Source organism: Oenanthe melanoleuca, chromosome Z (assembly GCF_029582105.1).
Source record: "Oenanthe melanoleuca isolate GR-GAL-2019-014 chromosome Z, OMel1.0, whole genome shotgun sequence".
Taxonomy (NCBI): Eukaryota; Metazoa; Chordata; class Aves; order Passeriformes; family Muscicapidae; genus Oenanthe; species Oenanthe melanoleuca.
The window spans coordinates 70,056,489-70,077,113 of NC_079362.1; the positions used below are offsets into that span (position 1 = coordinate 70,056,489).

The 20,625-nt window shown below is 42.5% G+C and overlaps 1 protein-coding gene across 23 annotated transcripts in view; it reads right to left on the bottom strand.

Moving 5' to 3' along the window:
• The window catches only part of CELF4 (CUGBP Elav-like family member 4), a 709,135-nt gene extending 695,975 nt beyond the window's left edge, over positions 1-13,160 (bottom strand). For 13 of the 23 annotated variants that reach the window (XR_008842577.1, XR_008842576.1, XM_056514189.1 and 10 more), the window contains exon 1: positions 12,658-13,160. Coding sequence is in view for 18 of the 23 variants with exons in the window: in XM_056514189.1 (XP_056370164.1) it covers positions 12,658-12,937 (280 nt within the window). In the remaining 5 variants the exon portion in view is untranslated. The remainder of the gene's footprint in view (positions 1-12,657) is intronic. The other 10 variants (XM_056514193.1, XM_056514192.1, XM_056514196.1 and 7 more) reach the window with 7 other exon arrangements.
• Positions 13,161-20,625: the final 7,465 nt, after the last annotated feature.

Sequence of the window (20,625 nt, forward strand, 5' to 3'; positions counted from 1 at the left end):
CCAGGAGTCCTGTCCCTGGATCGGTGCAGAGGAAAAGACAGGGGAATAACACACCTATTGTGCAACTCTTTTTATGAATAAACTAGTGAAATCTAATTCTACCAGCACCTCTCTGGCCTTTTTCAATGAGCCGGTCAGTAACAAATGACCATTTAACAGCACAAAGCAGCTGTTATATGGAAGAGCAGATTGAGGCTAATACAACACACGTTCCCCTCCAAACAAGAACCCAACACTCCTTCTTCATCTTTTTTTTTCTTTCTTTTTTCCCCCATCTGCAAACACTGTCAGTAAAGCTGAGTAAATATATAAATAATTAAACAAACAAATACTTTCTCTGCTGCCCCCAGGCCTTTGAAACTGAGACTTAGTTGGATTTCAGGCAATCAAACAGCATCACGTTCACGCACTCACACTGCACGCAGGCTTCCTCTCCACCTTTGACAGAATATCATTGACTTGAGTGCACTGTGATGATTTCAAATAGACTGGGGGTTAGATAATCGACTCTACACACACACACATAACCACATGCACACTCCAGCTCCTTCTTTTATTTCATAAAACAGATGAGCAGAGATGGGATGGAAACACCGAAAAAGACTACAAACAAACAAGAAAAAGAATGCCATGTACATTGCTACTGATGAACAAACTAAAACTACAACTGAAATAATTTTTAAAAATCCCACAAGAAGCCTGATTCATTTGTTTGTCAGTTCTTTACTGTAGGCGTTCACCTGAAACCCTCTTCTTTGACAAAAATTTGACTAAATTAATTTTTTTATGTCTGGATACCTAAGGACACTAGGATGTTGTTTATTCCCCACAAGCTACACCTTAGGTAGTAGCAGTGAAAATCCCCTTCTGGACTACCTTGCTCTGCCAAAGTCAGGGATATTCACATCCCTGCTTAAGGATTCACACAGTGTCTGTCTGTTGTTTGTGAGGCTGGGTCAGAGTCTAACTATTGACTTCAGAGAGTGTTGGGTCGGTGCTCGGCAAATGGGCGACGACTGCCAATTCCATCTGCCTGCACTGAGGGCAGGAGTACACTTGTCTAGAGGGAACTTGCTCTTTTTACTGACCCGGTGAAGGCAGATACCTTCAGCTTGATCCAAACTGTGTTGCAAACAATAGGTTTGGATCAGGCCCTTAAAGAAGAAAGGTGGGATGCAGCCCTTCATCAAATCCTTGCTTTGCAGCTCCCTCAGTTGCCATAACAATGAAGAGTATGTATGTGATTCACTAAAAGAAGGGGGAAAAAAATATAAATCAAGATCCTGAATCAGTGAATGATGACATTCCTGTAGACAGAAAAATTACAAAGGCTGAATCCTACTCACACAAAGAAAACTGGCAAAATTGACATTGACCCTTTCTTAGCGAAGCAGGGACAAATATGCATTTACAAGTGAAATGAGCAAAGCTAATTTTCCATGCCCCCACTGAGTGTTTTTTGAAAGCGTGTGTTCCGGATCTAGGCTGAAAGGGGCTCTGATGTAATACATTTACCATCAGAGATACACCAAAACCTTTACACAGAAAAAAGTAAATGTCAAATTTATGCCATTACCTTCTCCCTCATAAAAAAAAAAAAAAAAAAAAAAAAAAAAAAAGAGAGAGAATTAAAAAAAAAAAATACAGCTGGCCTAATATTGCAGTTGGGGAAATGAAAGATCAATAGCTCACTAGAGCCAATGGGAATCTTTCCATTGATTCAACAGGTTTCAGTTCAGGCCTGAAGGCACCGAGCTTAAGTGACTCCATCAGAGAGTGTTGGTGAGTAATTATCCACGCTGTGATTAGAACCTAGGCGTCCTCACCGCCCGCCCTCACCCACAGATAATGCCCTTCCTTTGAATGAAGCTGCAGGCACAGGCAGCAATTTAAACGGAGCGGCTCTGAGGTGTGTTAGCCATTACAAATAATTCAAAAGGAATGGCAATGCTTGTGTTCCTTGTTTTTTTTTTTTTATTTGTTTTCTTAATTTGCTGTTAACTTTTCCAAATCCCTAGGACAATGTAGAAACTAGCACCACTCTGGCACTCTTGTTTCCTGCTTTAGGTGCCTTTTCTGCCGGTGTTCCTACGTGTTGACTCACTTCTGGCTTTTTTTTCCTTCTCTGTTAATTACTAAACTTGGAGTTAAATAATTTATAAGATACTCTTTTTTTCGGTATCAAAATTGGCTGTATCCCCTCTTGCAAATAAACACGAGGCAATGGTATGCTTTTAAAGACTTTGCCAAAGGATTTTTGTTGGTTGTCTTGCCCATTCCTCATTTCCACTCCCACTTTTCTCATTTATTGCCAGTATCTTGAATGAGATTTCTTTTTCTAAAAAGAAAAAAAATCCATATAAATAATAATAAAAAGAAGATAGGAAGAATGAAAGCAAAGTAAAAAAGTAACCAAGCTTGCTCTGAATGCACAAAACAGAACAAATCCCACAGAACAGCATAATTGAATAACAATATATCTTTATAAAGGAGAGTGAAAAATTGCATCCTCATCCATGTATTATTGAAGATGGAATACAATCAAATAAATCGCATTTAAAAGCAATTAAATGTTCACAAAAGAAAAACACTTGCCCTGTAAACTGAAAAAAAATGGCATAATGAAATGCAAACCTTCTTGAAACTACCATATGGACCCTGGAATGAGAACGGCTGAAGCTGAATGGCATAGCAGAAGGAACTAGCTTACCTAGATAAGGCAGCCTATTGTTGCAGAGGGAGTAGTTAGGAAATTCGGATGGAGCCAGGTCTGTGTGTTCTGGGTTTAGGCGAATTGCAAGATTAAGTCAGTCACATCGCGTGTGATCGGCCGCTCCTGCTTCAACCAGCGGCACCTTGCAGAACTGCCCGCAACTTCGGGCCCATCCGAACACTGCTGCAGGCAAGGTGGAGTTTTTCCTGGACTTCAGCATGCTTTGGGGCAGGTGTGTGGCTGCTCTGCAAAGTCCTTTCTTATCAGTTATAGATTTTACGCAGTGTAGAACATACACTATTTCCACCATATTTTTCCCCCCATTCCTTAAATGCTAATAAATGAGCGGGGAAAAAAAAAACCAAAACAAAACTTTCATTGCAATTGTATGTTGAAAAAGAACTCTAGGATGAATCCTATTTTGACAGGGGCTGAAGTTGCTGACCAGAATGTTCCTTGCTGCAAGAAGTTTCTCAGGTTCCTGGCTTTTGTGCACATGTCGGGCCAAGACCCGATCCTAGAAAAAGCAAATCTTGTTTCTGTCTGTGTTGGGTGAAATAATGAGCAGGAAACGGATCCTAGGCAAGAAAACTGAATTTTCTCTAGGGTAACTCTCAGAGAGGTGCAAACCAATTTAATCTGCTCGGCAAAGGTATCTCACTCTCCCCCGGCTTCCTCCATGCACCATTTCAAAGAAGTGCATCTTTACCTTATTATATTATTAGAATCAATCAATATTATTAATATTACATGTGGCAATTCTGTAAATTCTTCATAGTTCTCCTCCCTGCCTGTTAACAGCAGGTACATTATACAGTCTCTGGTTAGATTGGTCAACTAGGCTATCGATAGTCTTAATAAGCAATACCTGTATTGTGACCTTTGCTCACAAAACTGAATCTCTCATATAAGGCTGTCAGATTCCTTAAAGAAGTATTGATAAGTTCATTACTGTATTGCTACATATAATTTTAGGTGTGATTTTCACTCACCCTGAAGCATCTAGTAACCTAATATTTTTTTTTTCCTCCTAAAGCATTGGCCCTTTTACAATTGATCAAATAGTGAATTAGAGCATTATAGAGAGGAAACATAATCAGGGGATTTCTACAAGCACACTGTGATATATCTTTTGATCTTCTGACAACCTTCATCCCTCTCGATCCTAGGAAGGAAGGGCTGTTTTATAGGGATATTATTAGGCTGATGCTGCTTTATACATCTACCTGCAAGAAGCTACCGAGTCCGACAAAAATATTTGTGTGCGTTTGCAGTGAGTGATGCATATTATGTGATGCGAATCTATCCTTAGGGACTGGGAAGGAGAGGAGCTATGTGCAAATGTAAGTCTGGCCTTTCAATACATGCATGCATACACAGTCCCTGTGTAGTATATACACAGGCATTTGAATTAGAAACAGGCCAAATATGCAGTCAGATCTCATCAGACCAACTCTGTCTGCAAAGCTCCGTTTTTATTCTGTTTGAAGAAGCTTTGTGTCCAGAGTTATCTGCCCCGGTGCATTGGGAAGGCAGCCCGGTAACCTCTAAAATATTTTGGAGCTCAGATGCAATGTACAAGTAAACCAGAGATTAATTAATTAGGTGTGACTGTATCATTAAAATAGTACAATAAGCAAATTGTTACATATAATATTAAACTCTGCATAAAATTCCAGGAATACCCTCTTAAGTCACTTGCCACTTTTACTAACAGTATGTTCTCTGTACCTTCTTTTAGAAAGAAATTATTTAGAAACCTATATTATCCTGTCTGTTTTGAATTCATGTTTTCATTAACATGCTCATAAAATAAATAGTTGCATCTGTGTGGTAAACAAACATAAGGCACACTTCTATCTCACTGCATATGCAGTTTTCCCATAAAACTGCATTCTCTAATACACTTTTTGTTCACCTTTGTTACAGGTTTTTATGTTCTTTTTGTGTTTTCTGGGTTTAAATAAGGAGATTAAACACCTTAGCGGCATAAAGGGGTAAGAACAGTCTGCACTGCAAACTGTGTCTGCACTATACCTTGGACTTCCAGACCATAAGCAACTTTCTGTTGGCAAAATACTTTGAAAGGCCTTATAGTGAAGGTCCCCATCACCACAATCATATATTGTTGGAGGCATCAAAATTGCCAACCAAGTAATCTATTAAATAGTTAATGTTAAGCAATGACTTTCTGTGTTCAACAAAGGAGGGAGAAATAAACAGATAAGGGTGAGGTAGATCGAAATCTGCATGCCTCATTGGCTGAGCTGTCGGATATTTCTAATGCATCTGAAGGGTTTGTTACTAAGAACCTGTTAAGTATCTTTAAACCTTTGATCTGTAGCCAGTCTTAACAAAGGTGACAATTAATTACAGGAGAGTGCATTGCAATAAAGTTACATCGTGGTCAGTTTATATATACTGTCCAAAGCTGGTTCACAGAAGTCACTGTCAATTAAAGTCGTCTTGGAGTCCAGTTCATTATCAATTTTTCCCCTTTGCCTTGATCAATATTTTTGGCTGCTTCTGCTTGACAAACTTAACACAATGTCTATATCTATATGTCTTGCCATTCATTTACATGGAATAGATGGCCATATATGATTTATTTTTAGCTACTACGTATGGTCAGGCACTTTATTTGAGAGGTTTAGAGCTCTCATCCATCTTTATTTTAAGGAGCGACAATAATAAGCCCTCTCTTCCTTCAAGGGGATGTCAGTTGGATATAATGAATGCACATTAAAAGCTGCATTCACCTGTGTGTGCGTTCAGACTGTGTCTCGCAGTGGCAAGAGCAAACAAACGTAATATCTGTGGTGACATCCTGACTCCAGACCACACCAAGAGATGCAGCACAGATAAAGCGACTCAGTAGATCCTGAGACCCCTAAAATGTGACGATGACTCCCCAGGAGACAGAGGGAAAGAGATACTCAACCCTTGTAATATATACCCCAGCTCAAGTAAGCAGAGCAATCGTGGAAGAAAACTATAACTTTTACTCACCATGGTTAATATTTTTCCCTTTTTTGCAGAAGATCTTAATTCATAAGAATCAGTCCACCATGACAAACCGTGGAAATAGTCATACAAGCATCGGTGGAGCATTTAAGTGAGTGAGAAATGTGGCAAAGATCAGGCTTTTGTCAGTTCCTTAGCCTTGTGTTAGTTTTAGTTTCGCTTACACAAGTAAAGCACAGTAAAGGGACAAGCCAGCAAGTGCAGAAATTAGTAGTATTAGCTGCAAGAGTTGAGGTTTGCTATGTAAACCCATAATACAGAATTTTAAAGGTAATGTGAAGTACTGAGTAAGTGCAAACCTGCAGCAGGATTTCCAAATGTGAAGCCACCTAAGTGATGGCAGAAATCTCACTGCGTTCTGCCCAGCAAGCAGGTAACAAGCCTTTGCTCCCGAAGTAAAGGTGATGCAGGGATTAATGAAGCACCAGCTCTTTGTTAAAGTCAGGATTCAACTTCGTTTCCTTGCTTAGTGTGAACTCTTTTGGGGCAGAAACCACACAGTGCTTGATGGGCAGATCACGTCGAGCTCTGCAGCCCCCTGCTTTTTTGGAATATTACTTTGAGGCCACAGCCAACACCTGCATGGTCTTTGGACATCTGGCTCTTTCTATCCATTTTAAATGCAGGTAAGTGGTCCAACAGCCTAGATCATCTCCCCCACTTTTTTTCCCTTGGAACCATTACTGCCTGTCGCATACACCCGCCTGGGTTCACACTTGATTGACGGGAGGGACAGTAACAGCTCCTTTAGTGTCGTTATGGTCTGTCGGGTCAGTGCGGCTGGGATGCATGCGCACAGGGTATGCATGATAAAAAAACACCCTCATGGCTCGCTGAAAAATGTGGCTGCATACTTCCAGCTCTTAAGGCTGGAGGAGACCCTCCTTGATCACTCAAACCTTTCCATCCCTTGCTCTTGGCTCCCAGAACAGAGAGTTCTCTGCCTGCCCTCCCTGAGAGGTACAATTCGCTTTTTAGTTGAGCACAAGACACTTTCCGCAATCTCGCTCACTCTTTGCCCAGACAAAATTTCCAGGTGCTTTCTGACAATCCCCTTCAAAAGGCTGTTCCATCAGCTCTCTGGCTTTTATTATGCTGTGCAATTTGAATCCTCTACTGAAGTAAGCCCTGTCGGTGGCAGTGGCCACTAGCAGATGCGGGATACAGGACCAGATGAACCACGCTTCTCACACAAGGTGACAAGGACCCTCAATTTTTCCCTCTACTTCAGTGCTGAAATTTCTGATTTTTTTCTGGCTTTATATGGGAAAAAAAATGATGTAATACTAAACCAAACCGTTCCCTGATCCTATATTGTTACTTGCAGAAATTAGTGAGTTTCTGATTCACCCCTCAATTAAAACCTTGGTAGACACAAATAAATGCTATGAAATTTGGTTTTCCTAATTAGTTGGGTTTTTTTAAGGAAAAAAAGTACTCTTTTTTATTCCATATAATGCCCAAAGGCGCCAGTATATGTAGATATTGAGGGACAGAAGCAATCGTAATCTGTAAAAGTGTAAGAAATGTAAGTCTAAACTGGAGAAATGTAAGAGAAGAAACAAAAGCTGTGGACAAAAAACTTTAATTTCTTTTTTTTTCCCGCATTAATGTAACTTTTAAACAAATTCATCTTGTAAGGATGATTAGTTCATATGGTTGTGGGTCTAGCTGAGGAACAGCTTTCAGTGCAAAACTTGACAGGCAAGCAAGAGATCCCAGAAAATTAGAGTTTGTATTGGAAATGCTGACACAACCGTAACAACAGCACCATAACTGGCTGCAGCTGCTTTTAGAAACCAGAATCCATGTCCAGACCCTTGCATAAAAAGAGTTAACACATATACCCTTCTAATTTATGGATCAATCTGGGCTATCTGTTTAATATTATCAAAACACATAGATGCTCCTATGTACACGAGATTTTTATGAACAGGGGGTTGCTTTTTTCCTCTCTTCCATCAAACTACCCAATTGCAATGTGATTGTTTTAAGGGGTTCTTCTTTAGACCTAAGGCTTAAAGTCGCCTCTGTTTAATTCAGTTTATTTTTGTGTTTACCTCCCTAAAACTTGTTTGGTTTACTACCATACTAAATGCTCTATGTGTTGCTTTCAGCCAGGCAAGTCTTATGTTTCAATTATGGAGGAGTTTATTCAGCACCTGTATTGCGATGTGCTTCTTTTCAACTAAATTTCCATTTCCCAAAGGCTGGACACATGAATGTGTATATGTCTTTTTCTGTATGTATACACACACAAATCTATGCATTTCTGCATATAAACATATACATCATGTTAACTGAATGCTCATTTTCATTGCGCCTTTGAATTTCTGACATGTCCAAAACCTTCATAAACATCCTAAAACTTAAAAAGGTTTTTATTTTTCTGTCATCTATCTTTGTAATCAAACAGAACAGAATGTAATAAATGGAAGGCTTGTTTCCCTACCTCAGAGGTGTTTTAAATTTCAAAATTATTTATACTTTTAGGAAGGTAAAACTGTAAAAGAACTAAACTATTCTCTTCATACTGCATTTTTCTATCTGCATTGAATGCTTACAGAGTGAGGTTCGGGTCAGATAGAAAAAACACCCCAATCACGGGGCTACAGCAGTGGATTTTAAGGAGGTTTTGGGGGGTTTGTGCTTTTTACCCCTAAATTAGGGATTGAAGAGTGTTGGTCTCAAGTCTGTGCAAGACTTCTGCTTTCCCAGTGCACACTATCTCCACAGTTTAAGTGCATTCGCCCCCATGTGCTTCAGTAAATCTCAGTTAAGTGCGGAATGCTGATTTCTTCTGACTTCCTAAATAGAATATTATGGAGACCTGTGTGTTTTAAATTAAAACATTTCCCAGGCTTTGGGTACAAGCAAGCTTGAATAGAAAAGACTGTTTAAACCTATGGGGACAGTCCTATATTTAGATTACATTAATTCATAAATATTATACTAAATACCACTTAAATTGGCCTTAAATGACTTCAAAGATAATGCATTATAATATGGCTGTCCTGAGAGCACTAACCTTTATATCTCCCAGTAACTCAGCCTTTAAGCACACTCCACAGCTAGATAAGATGGGAGGAAGTTATGAATGAGTGTCTTGCTAAATTGTTAAAGTGTGATTAGTTAACTCAGTGCATGTGTGCGCGTGTATGTGCGAGCGCGTGGGTGGGTCAGCTCAGCCTCGGTAGGTTTCTACCCGTGGATCTCAGCACACAGCCGCTTCCCAACCCTACAGCAAAGTACCAGAGCAGGAGCCTGTTCCTGCCCCGTGTGGAGAGAAGCGAGGATGGGGGAAATATGCAGCAGCTACACTCGTACCATGAAAGCTTATTTTCTCGGGGATCTGGCAATCCTTTCCCGCCTTCCCCCACATGCTGCTTCCCCCGTACCCTTTCCCTCTTTGCATATCTGCAAGAGAATCATAATCCCCTGCCTCTTTCCTGGTGTCTGTACTGGTATCAGCCAGAGCTGCTGGTGAGAGAACCTGGGACTTCACTCTCCTTTTGTGATAGTTTTTCTTGGAGGAGGGCATAGTAATGTACTTTAAGTTCTTAATTTTCAATTTCCTCCTGCTATACAGGGGCACCGCAATAGGATATCTTCATAATATTTTCAAGAATACACATTCTTTGATCTCGTTTCAGTGAATTTACACCTGAAATTACTCCGGTTGCTGTTTTTTTACTTAAAGCTAATTCCTCCCTCTTCCCTCCTCCCAGAACAATCCCAGCTTCTCCCCCTCTACACCCAAGGTTTGCTCTCCGCACACTTAAATAAACTACAGCCTACTATTAACCCTTCAGGGTGTACCACTGCCTCATCCCCTGAATTAGGAATGAAATCAAGTGAGAGTGATGGATCAATTAATGTATAAGCATTATGCATCTCTTATGGAAAGCATCTTGGGGTTTTGTATTGCCAACCTACCCCTGTGAGCCAAGTTGGACTATCTTTATGCAATTCTTCACCTACGCCTGCAAAGCAAAGCCAAAATAAGGACATCTGAGTGAATACAATGCTTCACATGACTGCATTTAGAGAAGGGAAAAGAGAAAAAATAGATTAAAAATGAAATAAAATGAATAAAATAATAATAAAAAAAGCCAAACACAACCCTCATCCTTCAAAGCCCCATCATGCTTTTTGACTTAATAGTAATTAATCACTACTGGCAAGAAAGTAATTTTTTTCCAGGTAGCCAGAGGCACATTTTTATCAGGATTAGCTAATAAATCAGCGGCATCGCTAGAAAGGAGTTCAAACTCTTCTCGGATGTACTAAATAAAACCGATCTCTGAAATGCTGGCAACTCGGTGTCTATAGAAGCTTTACTCAAACCCTAGCTGGCAAAATAACAATCATCATAATAAATTTTCTTTCCAAAGTCCAAAACTTACAGCAGGTTAAAAATGACTGTATGTTTGAGATGAACTCATGCAATTTGGTTTGATGATGTGACAAGATCCCCCACCTGGCATTTTTCCTAGGTTGCAGCTTTACAACAGAAATGAAATGAAGGGAAATGAAGTTAGTATCTTGCTTAATTCAGGGATATGTGTTAAACACATCCAAGTAAGATAAATGATCACTCTCTCTCTCTCCTCTCTCTCCCCCTGTCTCTCTCTCTCTCTCTCTCTCTCTCTCTCTCTCTCTCTCTCCCTCTCTCTCTCTCTCTCTCTCCCTCTCTCTCTCCCCCTTCCTGAGTTTGTCTCTGTGAATACAGGCATACAGTAAAAGCAAAACTGAACTGAAAGAGGCAGAACTCAAATCTATGAAATAGAAATTGAAGTTATCACACAGAACGATTAATTTGAGGTGTAAGATAAAACATAACAAAATAAAATCTTATCAACAAATCACAGTAACCTCCTACTACCAAAAAAATACTTTATTGAAGTGTTAGCTCAAAGATTTCCTTGACACTATTTGAGTGATTCTCTTCAGTGTAGCTTTTACTGCTGTTATTTTTATTTTACGGAAACCTTAGATAATTTTTTGCAAACAAATGCACACACATACATGAGCTCAGTGTCTACTCTATTAGATGAAATCTCTCAGGACCTTTCCTTCTCTGCACTTCTTACTATTCTTTTATTACTATTATTAATAATTATTATAGTACGGGTGTTATGTTTAAATGATGCCAGTCAGACCTTGATGTGGCTTCTAGGAAGGCAGTCTGAAAAGAAAGCAAGGTTCGAAAGAGCTACACTGATCATTTTAAAAATGAGAAGGGTGTTTGAAGCGACCGGCAAGTAAGGCTGGTAGAAATAGCCTGTAACTTAGACTGAGTCCCTCATCCTCGAGCCCTGAACATTTTCTCTAGCCTGTATAAAACTGGTACTTTGCACTGTCAGGGTATATTTTCAATTGCGTTTCCTGAGAGTGGAAGAAAGGAGGGGAGTGAGTGGGAAGGGGAAAGAGATGCCTGCTAAACATGCCGTTAAGTTCAAGATTTACAACTCGCCAAGGCATCTGGAAAGCTGGGAAGCCAGCAATGCCATTACCGGGGACTGTCACTGCCAGGGGTCTACCAAACTAGACTAGACATTGGTACTGAAGCTGTCCTGTAAAAGATATAACTTCCACTCTCCCCGTGGCTCCGTGCAAAATGCTTTCTCCTCCTGCACTAAATCTGGAGTCACACCCCAATCACTTCTCACCCGGCCTTTTTCTTTTCCCTTTTCTTTACAAACAATGAATATAAACACACACATACTCAGAATCTGAGTTAGTAAGGTGTCTTATATTGCTCCTGGTTCTCTCCTGCTTCTAAGCGGGGCTACCATGCAAATTACCTTCAACTTCCTCCCTGCGAGTCCTACTTTGCTACCCGAGGATCTGAGCATCTCTCCCCCACTACACACACCCTCCCCCACCCCCAAAACGGAGCACCATCTAATCTGATAGGCACCTCCGGAAAGCCTAAGGCTGAGCAGGGAAATGAGCGGGCAGAGATGGAGCAAGTGAGGCATCGTGTGAGGAGTACATCTCCACTATCTTTAGAGAAAACCTAAAAAGTTCCCAGCGTGGACTTCGGGCACATTAAAGTAGTGCTTGGAATATGCCTGGTCAGAGACTTCTCCCTGGAACTAAGCTGCCACCTGTCCTTTCTGTCTTCCTTTCTCCCCCCAAACACACATACCATGATTTTGTGTACACACCCCTGCCCCGCTTGAGATGGGCTTCTTTATTGTTGTTTATAACCCTATTCCCGTGTTGAATAAAACCAAAATGAAATAGCCCCCGCGGACCAACTCAGTCTTCCCCACTTCTTACTTTGTAGAGGACTACTAATAATGAATGTGACAGCAGTAAAAATAAAAAAAAAGAAAAAAAAAAAAAAAGGAAAAAAAAATTACCAAAAAAAATAAAAGAAAAAAAAAAAGAAAGAAAAAAAGAAAAAGAAAGAAAGAAAGAAAAGAAAAAGGCGCCGGTGCCAGATACAGAACAGTTTTAAAATCGGGGGAGCCCAGGCACAGGCAGACGGACGCACACACCCCTGGGCTGACGAAGAGCGGCTCCCGAAGGTAAATACAGAGCACCCGCTCCGGCTTCAGCACCGCGGACAGCTGCCGCCGGCCCCGCGCCCGCGCCGCCGCTCGCCCGGCGCTCCCCGGGAGCTGCCTCTCACCCCCAAAAAAGCGGGGAAAGAAATAAAAATACTAATGAATAAGCCAAACGGAGCTGACTCCCTGCCCTGACTCTCGCTCTTCTCTTCCCAGGATGGGTCTATTATTTCTTTCCCTGCCCCCCCAGCCTGCCGCCTCCGCCCCCGGGCCAACCAAAAATGAAATAAAATGAAATGAAATCGAAAGGAAAGAGAGAGAGAGAAAGAGAGAGCCAGGGAGAGAGAGGGATCCTGCCTTTCTCTCCCGATCTCTCCCGGGAAAGTTCAGGAGGTAACTCACCTTTGTGCATGCCAGTGAACCTGTCCTTCAGCACCGTCAGTTCATAGATCTTCCCGAACTCCTCGAAGAGCGGTTTGAGGTCTTTCTCGTCCAGGTTACGGGGGATCTGCCCAATAAAGAGCTTAATGGCATCGTGGTCCTTCATTGGGATGGTGGATGGGTTTCCGGGACTATGGTTTAATCCGTTCATATGCCCGTTGGTGCTGGGGTTGCTGTGATTGCTACTCAGGCTGGTATTGTCTGGTTGTCCGTTTGCTAACGTGGCCATCTTTATATACATAGAGAAAATCTTCTTTCCTTTTTTTCCCCCTCTTCTTTTCTCTCTCCCTCCCTCTCTCTCCCTCTCTCTCTCCCTCTCTCTCGCTCTCTCGCTCCCTCTCCCTCTTTCACACACACACACACACACACTCACACACACACACACTCCTCCCTCTCTGTCTCTCTCTCTCTCTCTCTCTCTCTCTCTCTCTCTCTCTCTCTCTCTGGGTCTGATCTGATTTTTTTTTTACATTGAAGATCTGTGTCCTTTCCGTTTAAACAGGCTGGATCGGTTCAAATTCCCAGCCAGACTAGGGGGTGGGGTGTGAGTGTGTGGATGTGTGTGTGTACGGGGAAGGGAGGCTAGGGGTGGGGGATTGCTTTTGCCTCTACTCTGGCTAAACCCCCTCCTCCCATCCAACCACCCCCCTGTCTGTCTGCCCGGCAGAGCCTTAATGGTATCTTCCAACACAGCCCCTGGCTATAAATAGCACTAGGCGCATGGCTCTTTGAGAGACAGTCAATTTCTATTGTGCCAAGTGAGCAAAGGGGAACGGTTGCGTTTTTAGGACCAATGATGATGATTTTTTTTTTTCTTTTTCCTTTGCAAGCCCTCCGATCAATCGCTGTCGTTATAATTTCAGTGATCATCGGGAAGTCTGCCTTTTTATTTGAGAGGGAAAAAACCCCAAACCCAAGGTGTTCTGACTTCTTTCTGTTGTGATGATGCCTCTTACTTATTATTTACTCTTATTATAATCTCGCAAATGATAATAAAAAGCAATTCAGATACGGATGAACCCCCCGGCTCAGAGGTTGCTTTTGCTGTTGTTGTTGTGATTGTGATGTTACAAGCTCTCTTTACTATATCTGTTCATGTTGCATCTAAAAAAAAAAATGCATGCTCTTTAAGATATTTTCTTTTTTTTTTTTTAATATAAATTATGTTACTGATGATGACATCAAACTAGGAAAGCACAAACTATATTATTGTAGCGCTTTGAAGGGAGACTAAAAATATCGAAATGACTGTTGTTAATTTTCGTGCTGCCGATATTTATTTTATGTACAGTCAGTGCGGGCGTTATCTCCTATACGGGCTGTGCGTGTGTGTGTGTATGTGCGTTTGTATATTGCAAAGGGATTGATTAGGTAAGGTTTTTTTGCCCGACTTTCAAGCCATCAGGATATTTTGTCTGTCTCTGATGGAAACATAAATCGTATTTTGTAGTCATCAGTGATCGGGAGTTGCTTGTCCGAACAATGCTCTCTAGACAAAGTGTACTGTATGGTGGAGACGAAATCAGCTCTTCTTTCATAGCATCTGGGGGTGGGGAGGGCAGGGAGCCTCAGATTAAGGACACAACTCCCCCTTGTCCCCCAAATAATAATAACAGCAACAAAACAAGGCTCTGCGTGCGCTCCGAGCAATTTCCCCCTCGCAGTTTTTTTTTTTTTTTTTTTTTTTTTTCCCTCCCCTTTCCCTTTCCCTTTCCCTCGGTTCTCCCGCTGCCGGTGCGAGCCGCGCGGGGATGAGGCTGGGATGAGCCCCAGCAGGCGAGCTCGGAGCAGCCCGCGAGTTACCTGGCCTGAACCCCGCGTCCCCCGCGGGCGGTGCAGCCGCTCGCCCCCGGCTCCGGGCGCTGGCCCCGGTGCCCGCAGCCCTCCGCCGGCCCCGCGGGGCCCCGGCCATTGTTGGCGGCGCCGGCGGCCGAGCCCCGCGGCGGAGGCGGCCCCGGGGAGCCGGGCGAGGGGGGCGGGCTGCGAGCGGGACCCCCCCGGCCGCCCGTCCCCCGGGAGCGCAGGTAACACGTGTGGCTGCCGACGGAAGGGGCAGCCGCGGAGGAAGGAGGTTATTAGTTTAAGATTTCAGCCTTCCTGAGTGTATAACTGACCGCGATTTGTTTGGGGCTTTTTTTTTTTTTTTTTTTTTTTTTGGTGGGGCTTTTTAAATTAATTTTTTAAATTTCTGTTTTACAAACAAGCAAGCAAGCAAACAAACAAACAAAAGAAAGCGTTACCGCCTTTCCACTTTATTTGGCTTTTGTTTTAGTAACAGAGAAGGAAGGCAGTGTCCTGCTAACCTCATCCCCCCACCGCCCCCGTCCCCCGTCCCCTCCGCCTCCCGCTAAAAAAAAAAAAAAAACAAACCAACAATAAGCCAAAACCAAAAATACCTTTAAAACCCCCCCGAAAACCTAAAATAAAGACAATCACCTATTGCAGCTATTCCAAGTACTCCCGTGTCTGAGAGCGCTCCCGTGTCCTGCCAGCAGAGGAGCGGCAGGATGGGGGCGGCAGGACTGCGCCCCTCGCCGGGGGGAGCGGGGGGCGGGACGGGCCCGGCCGCGGAGCCTCCCCATCCCCATCCCCATCCCCATCCCACCTCGGGGTCCGCACCCGGGGGCGAGCCCGCGCCGAGCCCCGGCCCGCGCTGCCTTTTACGGCTCTTCAAACATCTCGGGGCGCTGACGGGCGGCGGCGGCGCGGCCGCGGGTGCCGGGCTGGTGGCAGGCAGCGCGCATTGTCTGCCGCTGGCCAGCCCTGCCTGCGCTGGGGTCCGAGCCGGGGGTCAGGGGGCCGCTCTGCCCGCCCTCCCTTCCTGGGCACACTCCTGCCACCTTTAAAGGCTACAGGCACGGAGCTGCAGGGAGGGTAAAACCCTCCGACAGCCCCGCTCCCAAATTCCCAGCCCCGTGACTCACCTGTTTTCAAATCCTGCCTTGTGCCTCGCACTGTGATAAAAGAATGACAACAACAACAAAACCCACATGAAACAAAATCTTTCAGCCCTCCCACCCGCCCCTTAAAAATCCTAATATGCGCTCTGTCTGATCCCTAAAACCACACCCGTGATAGAATTACGAGGACTCACGGAAAGAAGACCTTAACATTTTTTTTTTTTTTTTTTTAAAGAAGAAATATCTACTACAGTGAAAAGTGAAACAGCATCCGGCACTGATCCATCCCAGGGATAGCTCTGTTAACACCTTGTCCACGAGCAGGCCACTCTGCCTGCAATCGCAAATGAAAGCCACTTAGAAAGAACAGGGCAGTAAAAAGAGTCATTTTGCTGCTCAGTGCGGGTGTCCCTTTTATAACAATCTCTATTTTTTAAAACTTTGAGCTGGTCCACGCCCCGTTTTCACAGAGCCATAAGTATAGTCATTTAGAAATGGATGCTGTTCAAGTACAGCCCCCTGGTGCACAGGCACAGCTGTGAGGGGTGGCAGGATGAAATAATACGGACACAAATATTGCTACAAGGGCTCCAAGATGAACACAGCTGCTGCTGTGGGTGGAAATAAGCTACACCCCATAAGCACCTTTACACATGTACAAGGGGCTGTAGTGGATTTTAAACAGATACAGGCAGAGGAGGAGTGAAATTGTTATCTATGAACCAGCTTTTGCTGAACAGTTCCCCAGTGAGAAATGTTCCCCATGTCATCACAGTGGGTCCAGTTCAGCAATCCAGAAGCCAAGAAGTCAATAGGAATTTTGTAAGGATGAGATCTTTTGTAACAGGGCTCCAGTTTCTCCAGGAGAGTAAAAAAGCACTTTTTTCCCTTTTTTTTTTTTTTTTTTTAAGTACTTGCAGAGAAAAAGCAGCCCCTCCCACAGCCATTTGTAGCCCCATTTTCTTCTGCTTCTCACTCTGGTTAGTGTTTTGTTTGTTTTTTGTTTTTCGGTTGTTTTTTTTTAAAACAAGTGCCATTTATTTCTGGGGTACATGGCCATTAATTTTTACCTCCTCAGAAGAAATTTTACCCCAAATCAACACGGCTGTAAAAAGGCACCGACACGGCCAGGCTGAGAGCAGAAGGATGCAGCAGGACCAGCCACAGGTACACACACACCTCCTGTGAGAAAGGGCTTGCAGAGCAGGCTTTGGCTTTTAATGTGCCTTTCAAAGGGCTTGATTGATTGCTGTTAATCCTGTGAACAACTTCGGTGTTGTTAACAGGACTGGCCGCATTAGTAAAGGTACTTGCAGGCATTAGTATGCTCCTCGTCCCCATGACGTCAATAGACAGCTTTCCAATGACTTCCAGGAGGGCTGGATCAGGCCCTTGCTAGCAGCAAGTTTTTAATGAACACCGTGTGGTGCAGGCAAGGGGGACACAGCGATACATCAGTCCTGACTGTCTTCCTTCTCCAGGAAACGGGCAAGTAAAGAAGAAAGGCAGGAATAGGCCGAAAGGTTGCTGGAGGGGGATTCTCCTGCTGAACTTCAAACCCCTGGACCCATGGCACACAAAACCATCAGTCTTTGTGTGATGTAAAAAGAATTGCAGGCAGGTTTTGTTCCAAATAAATAAGAAATACATGTGAATTTTATTTTTAAATAGATAAGCTAAGTAGCAGGCAAGTTTTGCTCCAAAGAAAAAAAAATCGTGTGACTTTTGTTTTTAAATAGCAATTTCTCCTTTTTTAGATTTAGTTAGCTATACCAGCTTATATACTTACAAATTTTCTGCTAGCTTTTTAAATTTAGATTATTTTTAAATGCAACATGAGACTGTTAATATCAAAGACATTCTGATCACAAATCAGATAGAGACCACAACTGCTATTAAAGGGCCCAATCCTGCCAAGTCTTCTAACTCAGCTGAAATTGTTTACTTCAGCTTGTTAGGCTTTGCAGGGAGTGTTGACAGGATCAGAGCATATTAGCTACATAATCAAATGAAATAATTGAGAGCTGCATGTGGGCCTCTAATAACATCTAACAAAAGAAGAGGGACCATCATCCACTAAACTTTGGGTGAGAACCCAAGCATCAGGGCATGGGCCCGATCCTAAAACCTTAATCTGCATTGTTGTTAATCACTGTGCTGTGGTCAGAGGGATTATTCATCTGAGGAAGGATTACCCATCTGAACATTTGCAAGATTGGTCCCTGAATTAATGCATAAGTCAGCGTGGGTTGGGGTTTTTTTTCTGGTTTGTTTTATGGTTGGTTTGTTTGTTTGTTTGTTTTCTCTGCCTTAGTTAGAATCAAGAAGGTTGATTGAGGAGAGAAATGAAAAATTATTTGAATCCAAAGGAGTTTAGCACAGGATTGTAGTGAATCTAGGCAACACAAGGTATAGCTGTTATTAAAAAAAAAGAAAAAAAAAAAAGAAAAAAAAAGAGTTTGTTTACACAGGCATTTTGTTATTAAAGTAGCACTGGTGAGTTTGGGGTGTCAAAGAGAGGGCTGCAAAGAAACCTATGGTTAATAGAGGACAGAAAAACAGAAGAGAGCATGCATGCATGTGTTTGCAGGTACATTTAGAGACAGGATTTGTGCAGGAACATACATGGACATCATTACATTCCACACAATGGATTCTGCTATCTAAACAGAGCTCTCCAGAATATTCCTATTACCCGAGCTGCACACACTGTAAACATGTTGGATTAGTCCTTTGAAAAGAATATCAAGTTTATTATCTCCACGTTCCTTTTCATAATAGGTATGTCCCTGTACATAATGAGTAATGAAAGCAGGCAAGCCTGTATTGTAGGGACAATAATGCTTCATGTTAATATGGTCCTTTTCATCATCAAATCATTGTGCAGTCATTAACAAATTAATGCTTACAGCGCCCCTGTGAGGAAGGGAGATTTCACTTTAATAGGATCTGGTAGCACCACCAATTAAAAAGGTTGCCTCAGTCTAATAAAATCCTGTTCAGCTTTGATAAACTGCACGTGTTTTGGCTGAAACTCTAAGCTGGGCACCAGCATGCAGCTCAAATTCTTTAATTATTTCTCAAAAAAATTTATCTGGAGCTATTTGTCTGTCCCTGAGAACAACTCGTAGGTGAGCTGGGCTGGTTTGAACTGAGTCAAATGAGATGCTTTGTAAAGCTCTCCTGTCCCCATGCTTTACAGCATGATACTAAGAGCTGTCAGGAGGTGAAGCTCTTCTCAAGTTTTTTGCTTTCTCTGGGAAAATCTGCCCCAAAGCGGCCAATTAAAAGCCTGGGGAAAATGGCAGTTCTCAGATGCTCACTAGAGATGCAGATTTCCAAAACCAGATTCCCCAGTGACTCAGGTCTCACTGGGTTTGCTACAGTAGAGAGAGTTATTCCTGTCATTGCAGCTCAGGACCAGGAGAGGCCAGGAAAAATTGAAGTCTGGATGCCTAAGACAAAAGCAGGGAATGTGTCTTCCCTTTGCTTTCAGGAGGCTGACAGGGAGATCCAACAGTGAGACTAGAGCAGAAACTAAAAAGAAACAGCTGGGGGGAAATTCAGGTAATCTGGAAAGACAAGGAGGTTGGAGCATGATTGGGTTGGATTCAAAAGGGACTCAAATGTGGAACAGACTGAGATTCAGACTCAAAGACAGTACCTGTGCCAGGAAATGAATAGCCAGGTTCAGAGTATAAATTTAAGGAAAGTATTAATTTCCTTAATCTTAGCACAGTGTTTGACAGGTTTGGTCCCTACCAGCCTCCCAGGTATTATCTGGGTGCAGCTTGGAGGTCATCACAGACCAGTGTGGTGTTTTCAATAGGCACCACAGACAGGATAATGTGGGGTTTTTTATGGAAAAGAGCATTTAGCCATATGGATAGTTGGTGCCATGCCATTTGGACCCAGGGTTAAAGAACTCTCTGGTTATTTATTTGTATTGACCCAGCTAGCCACAGAGAGCTTTGGAGAAGAGGTTGTGCTGAGGCACAGCAGTCTGCTTCTCAGTAGGTAGAAGCTGGGAAAATTGAGAGAAATGGGAGGGGAGATAAATCTAGTGGGCAACCATCTGTAGTACAAAAACAGAGAAAAGTGAGGGGTTAATATACAAAACATGATGTAAGAAAAGATCAGAAAATAAATTCTGGTAAAGCACAGAGGATCTGAGATCTCTGGGGCTGGTAAATTCAGGGGAAAGGCACTTAAGGACTGAGGCAAGATAAAAGAGACAAATTGAGAAAGAGCCAAAAACTGAAATTGGATACAGGACTGGAACAGGGAAGGGAAATACATAGTGAAAGGGGTGTATCTGAAATGTGGATGAGTTAAAAGAAAGAATGTCTTGCCTGAAAGAATACTTGCCTAAAAGTCCACTCTTTTGTGTACTTGAAATGTGAGGCAGAGTCCCTCAGTCCTCTACAGTCAACAAACAGCACTACACATGCCATCTACTCGGTGAATGATCATGTAATTAAAGTCTGAATTAGAATGCATCTGTACAACAAAGGAAAATCCAGGTTGTGCAAGTAACCTCAATTCTGGGAGCTCTTAATATTTAAGTGCTTGTCTTTGCAACCAGAATAATTTTCTTTTAATTAGGGCTTGTGTGCAAGGGAAAAAAAAAAAAAAAAAAAAAAAAAGAAAAAAAAAAAAAGAAACAAAACCCTCACTTTTATTTATTTATTTATATATATTTTTAATATATATCCAGTTTGGGATTTGGGGAATTTAACTCAATTTAACAAGGTTAAAGATGGATTATAAGCTAGCTTTTGGAAAGTGTTGTCCTCCCAGAATTGTAACCACAGTCAGTGTGTATTCTTGAAAATCAGGCCTAACTCTGAAAAAAGAATTTAAGCAGCTAATTCATACTCAGGCACCCGGCTGCTTGCTGAACTTTAGAGAGAATGAAGCGTGGAGATTAGGTGTGTGACGTTAGTATCCCAAATCACTGGTCTCTTTTCACGTGGACCTTTACAGCCTCAGGGGATAAAAATGGCGAAGTCAGAGCTCAGATTCAGAA